The 15,584-nt window shown below is 42.8% G+C and overlaps 1 protein-coding gene across 5 annotated transcripts in view; it reads left to right on the top strand.

The window, feature by feature from the left end:
- Positions 1-15,584, top strand: part of HEATR5A (HEAT repeat containing 5A) — a 119,404-nt gene that overhangs the window by 83,564 nt on the left and 20,256 nt on the right. For 4 of the 5 annotated variants that reach the window (XM_077819003.1, XM_077819002.1, XM_077819001.1 and 1 more), the window contains 4 exons: positions 6,846-7,080; positions 7,563-7,811; positions 9,378-9,505; positions 12,015-12,162. In XM_077819003.1, coding sequence (XP_077675129.1) covers positions 6,846-7,080; positions 7,563-7,811; positions 9,378-9,505; positions 12,015-12,162 — 760 coding nt within the window. Of the gene's footprint in view, positions 1-6,845; positions 7,081-7,562; positions 7,812-9,377; positions 9,506-12,014; positions 12,163-15,584 lie in introns of those variants that run through there. The other variant, XM_077819005.1, reaches the window with a different exon arrangement.

The raw sequence follows: 15,584 nt of genomic DNA, 5'->3' as shown, positions 1-15,584 counted from the left end.
ATGTAGAAGCCCTCTACACCAACATTTCACACAAAGATGGACTACAAACCATCAGGAACAGTATCCCCGATAATGTCACGGCAAACCTGGTGGCTGAACTTTGTGACTTTGTCCTCACCCATCACTATTTCACATTTGGGGACAATGTATACCTTCAAATCAGTGGCACCTCTATGGGTACCCACATGGCCCCACAGTATGCCAACATTTTTATGGCTGACTTAGAACAACGCTTCCTCAGCTCTCGTCCCCTAATGCCCCTACTCTACTTGCACTACATTGATGACATCATCAACATCTGGACCTATGGAAAAGAAGCCCTTGAGGAATTGCACCATGATTTCAACAATTTCCATCCCACCATCAACCTCAGCCTGGACCAGTCCACATGAGATCCACTTCCTGGACAGTGCTGTGCTAATAAGCGATGGTCACATAAACACCACCCTATACCGGAAACCTACTGACCGCTATTCTTACCTACATGCCTCCTGCTTTCATCCAGACCACACCACACGATCCATTGTCTACAGTCAAGCTCTATGATACAACCGCATTTGCTCCAACCCCTCAGACAGAGACAAACACCTACAAAATCTCTTTCAAGCATTGTTACAAGTACAATACCCATCTGCTGAAGTGAAGAAATGGATAGACAGAGCCAGAAGAGGACCCAGAAGTAATCTACTACAGGACAGGCCCAACAAAGAAAATAACAGAATGCCACTAGTCATCACTTTCAGTCCCCAACTAAAACCTCTCCAACGCATCAACGATCTACAACCTATCCTGAAGGATGACCCATCACTCTCACAGATCTTGGGAAACAGGCCAGTCCTTGCTTACAGACAGCCCCCCCAACCTGAAGCAAATACTCACCAGCAACCACACACCACACAACTGAACCACTAACCCAGGAACCTATCCTTGCAACAGTGCCCTTTGCCAACTGTGTCCACGTATCTATTCAGGGGACACCATCATAGGGCCTAAGCACATCAGCCACACTATCAGAGGCTCCTTCACCTGCACATCTAGCAATGTGATATATGCCATCATGTGCCAGCAATGCCCCTCTGCCATGTACATTGGTCATACCGGACAGTCTCTACGTAAAAGAATAAATGGACACAAATCAGATGTCAAGAATTATAACATTCAAAAACCAGTTGGAGAACACTTCTCTCTGGTCACTCGATCTCAGACCTAAAAGTGGCAATACTTTAACAAAAAAACCTTCAAAAACAGACTCCAATGAGAGAATGCTGAATTGGAATTAATTTGCAAACTGGATACAATTTAACTTAGGCTTGAATAGAGACTGGGAGTGGATGGGTCATTACACAAAGTAAAACTATTTCCCCATGTTTATTCTCCCCCTCCTCCTCCCCCCCCCCCACTGTTCCTCAGACGTTCTTGTCAACTGCTGGAAATGGCCCACCTTGATTATCACTACAAAAGGTCATCCGTCCGTCCATCCCCGCCTTCCCCCCCCCCCCCGCTCTCCTGCTGGTTATAGCTCACCTTAAGTGATCTCTCTAGTTACAGTGTGTATGGTAACACCCATTGTTTCATGTTCTCTATGTATATAAATCTCCCCACTGTATTTCCACTGAATGCATCCGATGAAGTGAGCTGTAGCTCACGAAAGCTTATGCTCAAATAAATTTGTTAGTCTCTAAGGTGCCACAAGTACTCCTTTTCTTTATGCCTTATAGTGAGAGACCCAAGCAGGTCAGTCTGTTTAATTTATCCAAGAGTAGAGTAAGAGGTGGCTTGATGCTGGTCTACAAGAAACTGCATGGGGAAGACAGTTGATAATACACAGCTCTTAAATCTATCAGGAAAAAGGATTAATGAAATTCATGGTTAGAAGCTGAAACTAAACGTAAGGAGGGCCATAATGGGTCAGACCAATGGTCCATCCTGTCTTTGAATAGTGGCCAATGCCAGATGCTTCAAAGGGAGTGAACAGGAAAGGTCAATTTACTGAGTGATCCATCCACTGTCATCCAGTGCCAGGTGCTAGCAGTCAGAAGTTTAGGGTAATATGTGTTGTGTTCAGTGCAATAAACTGGATAGCCTCCACTGTGCTGTTGGACTTCTGCCTGCATTATTTTTACTCTTGCGGGGGTTTGTTCTTTGTGGTGTTGTTTTTTCTTTGGGGGGGGAGTGGTTATTGGCCTCAGTTTGAAGAATGTTTATTATGTGAATCTGGCTCTCACGTGTCCTCTAAACCAGGGCGCTCAAACTGGGGCCAAAGTTATTACATGGGGCTTGTGAGTATATGCACAAAACAGAGAGCAACTGCTATAAAATATATAATTTAAATCTAACGTTTTAGAAAATTACACCCACCTTTCCATTGTGATGTAGTGTATTTATTTTGAAGTGTATTGTAAGCATATAATACAGTGATCGTTGTTCCTAAACAAAATATATATTTGTATTATAACCACTTTAAGGAAATTGGACTCTGGAGATTGTAGTATTTTGCATGCAGGTTTGTTGTCTTGAGGCTAAATAGGTGGGACTGAGACAACATTAGAGCGCTTGAATGTTCAGTTGCTGAAGAGCTACATTAAACCACAGACTAAATCACAGCACTGAGATTGTTAAATTACTTTTTTTTTCTTTTTTTTGTGTGTGCCAATCAGACACACAAGCAGGGGCAGTGCTACAGGAGGCTTGCGGTGGCTATCCCCACCCCAGAATTTGCCTTAACCCCTCCACAGCCCCTTCTCCCAGAGCAAGGGTCAAACGTTACACAGAAGTAAGGCTGGCCTGGTATGACATTGCCACCCTTACTTCTGCAGTTCTGTGCTCCTGCTGGCAGCAGCATTGCCTTCAGAGCTGGTTTCCTGGCCAGCAGCTGCTGCTCTCCAGCCACCCGGTTGTGGGGCAGCACCTACTTCCAGAAACAGCATAGAAATAAGGGTGGCAATGGGAAACTAGTAAGCCTGCTGTGAAAAGTGATATTTGTATGTTCATTAATATCACTTTTCACAGCCTTCCAGCTAGCTAACAAGTCTGCTGTGAAGTCTATGTTAGTAAGTCTTCTGAGAAAAGTGAAAACAAACATCACTTTTCACAGCAGACTTAGCACTCCATTGCCACTCTTACTTCTGCACTGCTGCTGGCGGCTGTGCTGCCTTTAGAGCTGGGTGGCTCTGAAAGCAGTACCCCTGCCAGAAGCAGTGCAGAAGTAAGGGTGGCAATGGGCAGTAAGTCTGCTGTGAAAATTGATATTGACAAAGTTTCTTCACGCCCCCCCCCCAGCATTAAACAGTAACTATTTTTTAAAAAACTTTTCTACTTATAACAATAATTCAATAAAAATGTGTTAAAAATGGCAAGAAAAGGTAAATTCATTTTAAACAATAGGGTTATAAATTTACCATTTAAAGTACTGTTATAAATTAAGAACACATTTTTTATATTTAAGGGAGGTTGCACTCAAACAGACCACACTGAAAGCTGCAGTCAAGCAGGCTCAGGGCAACCAAGCCCACAAAAAGAAACTAACAGACAACAAACTCACCCCAGACTATTCAGACTAGATATAAGGCACAAAATGTGAGTAATTAACCATTGGGATGTGGTGATTTCTCCATAATTAGAAGTCTTTAAATCAAGACTGGATATCTCACTAAATGGTATGCAATCGTACAAACATCTACTGCATGTTTGTGCAGTAGTTAGGGGCTTTGTGGCAGGAATTACTGTATAGGTTTCTATCGCCTGTGTTATGCAGGAGGTCAGACTTAAGGTCATAGTGGTCCCTTCTGTCTTTAAAATCTATGTATCTGTTAATCTGTTTCTAGAATTAAAGGATTAGAAATGTCATTTAATGGATTTTTTTAAAAGCAATTTAGATTAGAGGGATACCCTAAATCAGACTTGATTAGGGATAATCCAGTACCGTGCCAAGTGAAATAAAAATCAAGATTAGTAGGAGCTTCAATGTGAAAAAGTAAGCGATGAGATTGTAATAATTAGGATATATAGAGAACACTTAATGATTATGACCAAGTTTTTAAGTGGTGGTCCCAGAACTGCTGAAGTTTTCAGTTGACCTTCAGTGACACTTTCTCCACACCACTCATGATTTTATATACCTCTATATACATGACTTGATTTAATAAAGAACTAAAGGGAGGTAATATAATTAATGCTAATCAGCATGGATTAATGAAAAATAGATCTTGTCAAATTGACTTCATCTCTTTTTTGATAAGGTTACAAGTTTGGTTGATACAGGTAACAGTTTCAGAGTGGTTAGTCTGTATCAGCAAAAAAGAACGAAGAGTACTTGTGGCCCACAAAAGCTTCAGCTCAAATCAATTTGTTAGTCTCTAAAGTGCCACAAGTACTCTTCCTTCTTTTTACAGATAATAGTGTTGATGTAATATACTTAGGCTTCTGTAGGGTATTTGACTTGGTACCACATGATTATTTTGATTTAGAAACTAGAACATTAAAGCATCAACATTGTACATATTGAATGGATTAAAAACTAGCGAACTTATCTATAATTATAATGTAACTGTAAACAGCAGTCACCATCTAGTGAGATAATGCATGGATCGGTCATGGCCCTACACTGTTTTAAACAGTTACATAAATAACCTCGAAGAAAACATAAAATCTATTCCTGATAAAGTTTGTAGATTGGGGGAGTGATAAATAATAAAGAAGGCAGGTCACTGATACAGAAAAATCTGGAGCATTTTGTAAGCTCAGAGGAAGTAAACGTGTCCCCTGAACGTGGGACAAGAAATAATAAGCTTCGTCTGCAGCAAGGGGATTCATGTTAGGTATAAGAAAAAACTTTCTGTACAGATAGTTGAGCACTGGAATTTCTTACCTAAGGAGGTTGTGGAATCCCCATCACTAGAGGTTTAGAAGAAAAGGTTAGACAGACACCTGTCAGGGATAGTTTGGCCCTTTGTCCTATGCTATTTAACATTTTTATCAATAACTTTGGAAGAAAATATAGCCCCATCACTGATAAAGTTTGCAGATGACACACAAATCATTAATTCTGCCTCAAGGTGGGCAGATAAACTAGATAGCCTCTTGAAATCGCTTCCAGTCCTAGATTTCTATGACAAATGCAGGGTCATATATTTGGGACCAAAGGCCATACTTACATGAGAGGGACTCTATCCTGGAAAGCAGTGGCTGACAAAAATAGGGTGATCATTGGTGGATAATCTGCTGAATCTGAGCTCCCAGTGTGACTGTTGTAACCAAAAACATGAATGTATTAACAAGTGTAGATCAAGTAGGAGCACAGAGGTTTCATTACCTCTGTGTTTGGCACTGGTATGACTACTGCTGGAATACTGTGTCTGGTTCTGGTGTCCATAATTCAAGATGGATGATGATAAATTGGAGTGGGTACAGAGACGAGCCACGAGAATGATTAAAGGGTTGGAGAATGTGCCTTATGTTAAGGTCCTGTGTCAATGTTTTTCACTGCAACATCACAGGAAAGTATTTGAATTTCATGCATTGACTCTGGGTCCTGTTCTCCCTCCCCTGCCCTTGCCTCCCCAACTGCTGCAATTTTTCCAACAGTGGGGAGACAGAAACAGGCCATCCCAGCTTCTGCCTCCTTGCCTGGGCTGCAGCTGCTCATGGAGAATTAGCAGGCTGGTGCCATGCTTTAGGAGGGTGGTGGGCTGAGGGGGGTCGATATCTCACCACATGGTGCCGTCCAGTCCAGGCAGGGATCAGGACCCAGCTCACTCCAGACTAAGTCCACCACTGCAGGGAACATGGGGCAGTGCTCACAATGCATAGCTATTAGGAGCCTCAGGCTCATCCCCTTACCAACAGGCCTGGGGGAGACACTGCAGCACCGGTCGGCAAGGTGCTGAGCCCAGAAAGCTGAGCCCAGGATCACCACTTGGAACATGAGCAAGTGTGTGCAGGGTGTCCTGCCCTGAAATGGTGTCGGGGGTGGGAGGGCTGTCACAGTGTGGGGAAAATGGGATGAGACCAGGATCCATCCTCCTCATGCCCCAATCCCCCTGCCAGGGCAGGGCTCCCTCACACACTTGTTTGTGCTCCAGATCTTGGCCACAGCTCTTTGACAGCTGATGCTGCATTGCCTCCTCCAGGCCTGCCTGGGGGCAGAGATGGGTCAGCCTGGGGTTGGTCAGCCAAGGCTCCAAATCACCATACATTGTGGTCATCTTCCTCCCTGCCAGCCAGCTGGGCAGGAAGTTAACCTCCCACGAGCAGCCAAATTAGCCCCAAACCATGATTTTTTTTCCAACTGAAGGGAGATGGAACCAGGCATCTGTGCTCCTCCCTCCCCACTGTTGAAAAAATCACGGTAGTGAGCTAATTTAATTATTTCTTTGCAGTGTGTGAAATCTTTATTTACACAGGGCTTTTGCTTACAGTGAAAGACTCATGCAGCTCAATTGATTTAACTTCTCAAAGAGAAGGTGAGGGGTAACTTAATCACAAAGTATAAGTACCTACATGAGGACAGAAATTTGATATTACAGGGCTCTTTGATTGATAACAAGATCCAATGGTTGGAAGTTGAAGCTAGATGTATTCAGACTAGAAATAAAGTGCAAATTTTTAATAGTGATAGTCACCAACAATTGAAACCACTTACCAAGGATTGTGGTGGATTCTCCATCACTGATAATCTTTAAATCAAGCCTGGGTATTTTGCCGGAAGATATGTTCCAGTTCAACCACAGCTATTAGACTTGAAGCAGGATTTAATTCAAGGAAGCTCTGTGGCCTGTGACGTGCAGTAGTCCCTCCTGGCCTTAAAATCTATAACTATTGCTCTATCTCTCTCAATCTTTGAACAGGTTTACATAGTTGCAGTTGAAAGAGAAAAAAACCAAAGTGATGCACACAAGCAAACTTTGACAATCACAAACTCTACAGATGAAAGCTACAGAGATTTAACTTCGTCAGCCGATGGACTTCTGGACCTAGTCCAGGCGGACCTTGGGACCCTAAGCAAACTCTGGCTTGCTGCACTTCAGGATTTTGCTCTCTTAACTTTGCCTTCAGAATATGCCTCTCAACTTCCGGTTGAAGGTATGAAGGCAACTATGTACTTTTATTGGTGTTTGATATAGTTTGTGTGTGTGTGTGTGCTTTATAATATCTCAGCTGAATTGTGCCTACTCACAGTATATAACTTTTTCACAAAATAAGATGTAGTTGATACAGAACCAGCACACTATAATTTTGTAGCTATTTACCACAAAATCAATTACTGTGTTTAGGACAGAGTTTTCTCTGGGATGGAGAAGTAGTGGATTTTTAAGATGAGAGGAAGAAAAAAGAGTTAAAGAAACTTACTTGATTCTACTTGCCTTTTTATTGATAATTCTTTTTATTAACCACAACCCACCAGGTCAGCTCTGGCTGTTAAACAATTAAGAAATACAATGAAATGTTACAAAACACAAATACCATTATAATAACAGAAAAGAATCCCAAACCTGTAAGAGAAATTGTTTACAACTAAAAATAGTCACATCATTTAAAACTCTGACTGTTTTTTTTTTTTTTAGGTGGTGCATTCTATACTGCGGAGACAATTGAAAATGCAAGGCCACACTATCACAACTCCTGGGCTCTAATTCTTTACGCTACAGCATTATGGCTCACCAGCACAGGTTTCCTTGTGGTTGATCCAGATGAAGGAGTAACTAATCTCTCCAGACCTGTCACCCCAACTACAATGTGTCAAGATTCCTCCTCCAGGGCTGCAGTGAAATCTCCTGAGGATGTGAATACTGACATATTTCATCTTATTTTGGGTTGGTTGATGAGCGTGTAATCTGTCTAGATTTTAAATTCTGAACAGTAATTTCAGTATAAATAATACTGTTGACACTCAGTAATGCTTTGGTTGTCTGCTCTTAATTTTGTTGGTGAAGAATTGGTATGTTGGAAGTACCTGTGGCAAGAATTGGTTTTTATGTTGGGGACAGAATTGCTTCCTGTCTTTCTGATTATGCTGGGAAAAAATATCCAATGCAAGGTAAACAGAACACATGCCAATTTACTGCTATGCTCATAAACCTTCTAGTGCTTCTGCTTCGAGTTTAGGACCAGATTCAATTTTGGTTACACCAGTGTAATTATAAGGTGACGCGACTGACTTGATTGCAGTTACTCTGGAATATAGCCCACAGTTTTAAATAAGTTTTTGTTTAACCTGGCAAAACATAGACTCGGCATCTGAGGCCCAACAGAACAGTTTTGTTGTTTCATTCAGGACTAGGGTTAGCAGGCCCAGGGTTCATATAGACTACTTTGCCACATTTAGCTAGTGAGGTGGAGTTTGTAAATAATTAACTACATGATTAACTAAAAACTTCAGCCTTTTTGTGAAATAAAACTACTAAGTCTCAGCCTTTAAGTTTCTAAGCTATGTTTACAGTTTCTCTGTAAACTTATCCTGTCATGTAAATCAGTATGTCAAGAGTTCACATCCTACATTCAAGGTTCTCAATTTCATGCAAAGGCAAAAATTCTGTGGGGTGCTTTTAAGAATTTTCCTCCTAATTAGTGCACTCAGATCTCAACATTTTCATCTTCTATCTGTGATTTTTGAAGCTGATTATGATTTGTTTCTATTCTATTGCCCAAAAGTTTCGGTCTATTCATAATTATTTCAGATACTGTATATTCATAAAGGAAGACAAGGTCTATAGTGTTAATTTAGATGGAATATGGGGCCCAAAGATGTTAAAATAACACAGTCACTGTCCATCATTAAACAATGTTAAAAAGGTCCAGTGTCCCAAGAGATGGTCGGGGGTGACAGTCATGATGATGAAGCTCGCTTTGGTGGCCTCTGTCTGTTCTTCCGTATTTCCCCCAAAGTCTTTCTTCAATGACCCAAAAGGGAGTGATGGCTGGGATAACCCATTTTCTTATTTTGCCCATCAGTTAGGCCAAGTTTCTGACACGCTAATTTTGGTTCATTAATTTCCGGACTCACATTTTCTTGTTTACCATACATGACCTCAACACGGTCCTTGAGTTATATCAGAGGGCCTTTTTGTTTGGACTAATCCAGGGGGGTTTCTTGTCTGGTTTTCTTGCACCTATTATACATTCTTTGTTAAAAATAACTTGACCTACTTTTCATGATTAATTCCCAAGCAGGCATAGGCCCAATTGTCACAAGAAGTCCCTGCCCAAAATGTTTACAATTGAAGATTAATTTACTTAGGCATACAAAAATATAAAAGATGCATATGCTGTTTCAATGTCTTTTCAGTGCATTGACAGCATACTTGTCTTGATTTACAAAATGACTTTAAATGTGTTTTCAGTAAAGCCTATGTTTTTGTTTTTTCTCCTATAATTTACAGGAATTAGTGTGGAATTTCTCTGCTCGCCTCGATCAGATGCAGCAATGGAAAACATTACTGCTTGCCTACATGCTCTGCAAGCATTTCTTGATGTTCCTTGGCCTAGGTCTAAAATAGGTGGTGATCAGGTAACATGCTAATTTAGAAAATATGAGTTGGAATTCCAGGGTATTGTGACAGTGTCTGGTATCACTTAGATCTCGCAGCTGACCTTGAATCTACAATAATTTTTCATTTGCTGGTCTGTGGCACCGATTGTAAACACTGTTGTCTGGTAAGAAATGTGGCAGTTAGTTAATTCTCTGACTCTTGTAGATCCTGAGACTTTTTGGCTCTCTTTGAGTGTGTTGATACATTGACTTCACCTAAAAGTTCAGATTTTGCATTCCAAATGTTTTTACTGAAAATTTTATAGAAATAGAAAGAAATAATAAACTAAAATTTAATTAAAAAGAAACCCACCTATGTGAATACTATCGAAATCATTGCTAGACTGCCACTTAGTTACAGTTTGAAAGATGACTTAGATGTGTAGCATGGCTGGTTGTCATTTCTCTGACTCCAGTCAAGGAACAGCATGTCAATCTCTGGAAGGAAGGAAGATCCCAGGGTATGTTAATGTAACTGCGAAAACTAATCAGATAAACCATCCTTTCAGAGGATATGTCTTCACTACAGAGTTAGCCTGGGCGGGCACCTCCACTACATAGCCCTATTAATGCCAGACTTATGTGGATGCATCCACAGTGGTGCTACACTAACTTATTTGCCCATCAAAAAAGTGTTGCTCTTTTATCCATCAGGCATTGCGTACGTGTTAACCAGTCAGTCATTATTTTGTTGTTCTGAATGAAACGTTAAAAATTACGTCTTTTGAGACCTGCCTGAACACGTTACCTGGGTAAGTCCTGACTGTTCTGGGCCACTATTCCCAAAACCACATTATAAAATAAGGACTCTTCCATTTCAAGAGCAAACTGTGCTGTACTGTATCTTTCAAAGTACTGTAAATAGATATGATTGACCCTTTTGGAAGTAAATATATATCACATCACTTCTGATTATGACTAATACTCCTTCATAAAACCCAATCTTGTTTAAATGTAATTAAAGTTAATTAAAGGGACATGTCATGATTTAGTTGCCATATGACGAATCCACAAACTACTCAGAGTATCCCAGCCTGGCCTCATTGTAATCTTTGTTTATGTACAGCACAGTTTAAATGAAATATATATCCTTAGGAAGCAAAGCAGATATCGCAGTCTCCCTTCATTTGTGTGAAGTGATACTTGTGATTTTTTTTAAACAAAGAATTGAATGCATGCAAAATATTTACCAAGCACAATCCATGACAAAAAGTATTTGTTTGAAGAAGGCACCAAGGCTGATACATTTGTGACCAGAATCAAGGCTTTTGCTGGCACAGATGAACTCCTCATACTGTTTTAATTGGAATTCTACCTTTCAGTTGTCCCTAAAGCAAGGAAAATTGTCTGCTTCTCAGACCCCAGTTTACCTCTTGCGTATGAAAACCTTGTCTTCCACTTTTACTGTTGGGAATTCTTATCACTTTATGGTTCTGTATCATACAGAACATTCAATAACTTCTGTAGCTTAAATAATACTACTTACATCTTTAGTTTCATGAATCATTGTTTTAAATTTCCTACTTTTTTTTCTTTTTGATCCTGTGTTTGAAGCTTGACAGGTTGGAAACTAATGTATGTTTGGTGTAAGCAATGAGGCCTCTCCTTCCTTTAAGATTTTTGGGAACATTGATGGGGAAAGGTCCTTCTCACTATATGCTCCAAAATTTAGAAGTGTAGATTGGTGGGTTGGTTTTTTTTAGCTTCAACTTCTGATTTTCTGTGTGAAGGCAGTGGGGTTGCATGTGAACAGAAGTAAGTAGGAACAGAACTTAGCTTCTCAGCTTAGGTGAAGATGGAAGGAGGCTTTCAAGAAAATGACTGTGTGGAGTTAAAAAAAAAAAAATCATTAATTCCTTCTATTTTAATGTTATGCATTGAAACAGTAACATTTCAGATGTCAAGTACTTGAGGTTAGAAAATTAATATGTAGGAGAGTATCTGCGCTTTGGCAAAACCATTAGATAGATAAAAAGAAGAAAAAAGCAATGATTTTCAGCTACTCCTAATTAGAAATGAGCAAATAAATGTAATGAGAATACAGTTCACAAGGCTCTGACAAAAATGTATACCATCTTATTACAGTTTTATATTTACACAGTTGTCCTCCATCTGTTTATCAGGGATGACTTTGTACTTGCATCTTAAGCAATGACTCTGTGGAATGGGCAGTCTAGACACAGTCCACATAGGTATTTTGAAGACATTACGTAAAGACATAAAAAGGAAAGCCTGGAGTGAGAGAGAATACAATTATAGCTTACTGCTACTTTGAAGCTTCATTTTGTATCTCCTGTCTCACTCTGAGGTGAACAGAAGTTCACCATAGAGTATTCTGAAGTCCAAGCTGTTTATGTTCAGTTTATGTCATCTGTTAAGTTCTAAAAGCATTGTATAAATTTACATTAGAATACTTAACCTCTGATGCTTGTGGGTAATAAATAAATTGATGTGAATATCAAGACTTTGAACATTTCTTTTGCAACAGGAGCTTGGTGTGGAGTTGTTGAATGTTCTGCATCGACTGATCGTAACCAGAGAATCGCCTGATATTCAGCTTGCTACTCTTGAAGTAGTCCGACAGATTCTTTTTGCAGCTCAAGAACATGTGAGAGAAAAACGGAGAAGTGCAGAAGGTATACAATATACTGTTCTACAATATACTGTATAAACTTTTTATGACCAAACTTATTCCATCAATAACCTGTAGATTAGTGGCTTTATTTGTTAAAGTTGCTAAGAAGTCACTAATCTCATTGACTTCACTGGGAGACAAAGATATTCGGTACTTTAGAAAATCAGGCCACGCAAGACTAAATAGGCCAGTTGTAAAATTGCAATCACAGGAGCGTCATCTTTTTCCTCGTATGGAAATATAAAGTAGAGTTTTTAAATAAAGCAACTGTGATCAAGTTACTCATCCATCTCCTAACAGCATTGAGTACAGCCGTTGAATTAAGCATTTTCTCCTGGATTAGATACACCCTTTAACATTCATTATAATTAAATTACAGGTTTTTCTTCTGTTTAGAAGATGTGGAATGAAACCAAATTTTATTTCCTATAAAAATAGTACAGATGCACATTTTTTCTTCAAGTGCTTGCTCATATCGATTTGAATTAGGTGCGTGCATGCCACATGCATGGTACGGGTCAGCTCTGAAGCCCCTTGGAGTCACGCCTTCGTGGCGCCGCGTATAGGGCCCTGCCAACCCGCCGTCTCCAGTTCCTTCTTACAGTTCGTGATAGTCGCTGGAGCGTTGCATCTCGTCTTCAACGAGCGATCCTCTAGCCTATTATCTGTAAATAGTTAAAGATAGCTCAAAACTTTTGTTTTAGTTAGTTTGACATCTGGACTTGGGGCACTGGGGGGTGTTTCCCTCCCCCACTTCCCCATCCCTCTCCCAGACCCGGGGCATGCCTCAGACCCAGGGGTTTAAGCCGGGCAGGGTTTGCCAGAAGCATATGCCCGAGGGTAACCCACACTCAGCTTGTCTAAAGTGCTTGAGGGAGTCCCATCAAGCAGACAGGTGCAAGATCTGTAGGAGCTTTTGCCGCCGCACAAAGGAGGAGAGGGATCACAGACTAAAGTTGCTGCTAATGGAAGCAGCTCTCCACCCTCAGTCTGAGTCAAGCCCCAGGGACATGGCATTAGGCTCCTCAGCGTCGGTACACAGCACGCTGGCTTCGGTCCGGGAAGTGCCAAGGAAGGACTCTGGGGTCAGAGACCCTCGGCACTGGGATTAATCTTGGCACTCCTCACAGTCTCCCATCCCGAAGAAGCAGCACAGGAAGACTGATAGAGGGCGCTCTCCTTCCCACGCACGGGAATGTGAATCCAAGGGAGGGAGATGGGTGCAAGACCGCACCTCCCCTCCAGCTCAACAGCTGCGACTGTCAACTTCAGGCCCATGAGAGTGAACATTGAATCTGGTGCCACTAGAGGAGACTCAGGTAGAGGATTTGGACCCCCCTTCCACACCTGAGACATACGAGGCTGCGTGGGACCTGATAACATTAACAGGTCCGCACTCCTCCGACCACGGTGTCACAACACCAGTCCCGAGGCCCCAAACGATTCAGAGGCCACCAGTGAAGTCCAGGGGCAAGCCGGTTTTGACTTGGCAATGATCTACATTGTGCTGGCACCAATTCCTGGCACTGACGAGCACAGTGCCACTATGATCCCCACGCGCAGACCCATCAGAGTCTGCATCAGACACTAACTCATATGAGTCCCAGAGAACTCATATGAGTTCCTGAACCGCTGGCATTCCCAGTCAGCAGGGATGACCAAAACTTCGCCCTGGTACCATGGCCACCACAATGGCGGGTACTGGCTCAGATGCCGACCCAGTGGCCCTTCCGGATCTGGTGGGCTTACCACCAGTCCCAGGGGTGCGCTTTGGTACGCTCCTTTTCAGTCCCGTCTGAGAGAAGGACTGCGTCGAGGGCCGGGGATTTTTCCCAGGCATCAGCCACCGCTACTGCCGCCAGCACCACAATTGGTACCGCACCCGGCAACATACCTAGCACCGTACCCGGCATTGCAGTACCACGGACAGTACCAGAGCCGGCACCGAAGCGGACACCGACTGGGGGGGCGGAGCCTCAGAGTTTTGAGGAGTCGGATGAGCAGGAGGGGATCTCCCATATTCCGGGCTCCTCCTCATCGTCTCCAGATGGGGCAGTGGCAGGAACATCCTCAGGGCCTCCCCTTCCTGACAGCAGAGCCCACCTTGAACTTCTGAGGAAGGTCACTCAGAACCTTGGGGTACAGATGGAGTTGGTCACTGAGGTGTCAGACCCAATAGTGGACATTTTATCCCCGGCAGGACCTACCAGGGTGGCCCTTCCCCTGATAAAGACCATTCAGGAGAACACACACATCCTGTGGCAAACACCATCCTCTCTGGCTCCTACAGCTAAGGGAGTCGAGAGAAAGTATTTTGTGCCCTCCAAGGGCTATGAATACTTGTTTACCCACTCCCTGCCGGACTCATTGGTAGTGGCAGCTCTTAATGCGAGGGAAAGGCAAGGGCAGCAAGGGCCTACCTCCCAAGCTAAGGATGAAACGAAGCTGGACTTCTTTGGGAGGAAGATACATTCCAAACTTTGTAACGCAAACCAGCAGGTGATCCTTAGCCGTTATAACTTCGTCATGGGACACAATGTCCAAATTCTTGGACCTTGTCCCACCAGATTCTGAGCCGGAATTCTCAGCTCTTGTGGATGAAAGCAAGATGATCCCCAGGACGTCACTGCAAGTGGCATTAGACTTGGCAGACTCTGCAACATGGACAAAGTCTTCGCGTATTGCAATGTGCCATTGCTCATGGCTGCAGGCCTTGGGCCTCCCCGGGGAGGTCCAACAGACAATTCAGGACCCTACCATTTGAGGAGACCATGTTGTTTTCGGAGAAAATGGACTCGAGACTCCACAGTCTGAAAGACTCCCAAGCCACCCTAAAATCGCTGGGTCTGCACACCCCTTCCACCCAGCGTGGGCAATTTAGGCCTCAACCCATGACACGACCATACCAGGGGCAGTTTAGGCAGGACCATAACCATATGCGTCCCGGAAACCAGAAATGGTGTCACCAACCCCAACTCCCAAATAACAGGGGGTCTGGGTCATCCGGGCAGCCACCAGGCCCTAGGCAGACCTTTTGAGGATGCCCCCAAGGGCCCTATACGAACCTCTCAGCTGGATCCTTCTTTCACGTTTTTGGACCATCTATCCCATTTCTACCGAGCGTGGTCCCAAGTCACCTCGGACCATTGGGTCCTGCGCTTGGTAGAGAGAGGATATTTTCTCAACTTTTCCTCGACCCCCCTCCCACCCTCCTTATCCATACCTCTTCAGGGACCCCTCTCACGAGCAACTTCTCCTCCAGGAGGTACAAACCCTCCTATCGGTGGGGGCTGTCAAGTAGGCTTCCGCCACAGCTCAAGGGAAAGGGGTTTTACTCCCAGTATTTCCTAATACCAAAAGTAAAAGGGGGCCTCAGACCCATCTTGGATCTGCGCAGTCTCAACAGGTTCATGAAGAAACGAA

This window comes from Eretmochelys imbricata, chromosome 6, assembly GCF_965152235.1.
Source record: "Eretmochelys imbricata isolate rEreImb1 chromosome 6, rEreImb1.hap1, whole genome shotgun sequence".
Lineage (NCBI taxonomy): Eukaryota > Metazoa > Chordata > Testudines > Cheloniidae > Eretmochelys > Eretmochelys imbricata.
Note: the sequence above shows the minus strand (reverse complement) of the source record. Positions and strands in the feature narration are given on the sequence as shown.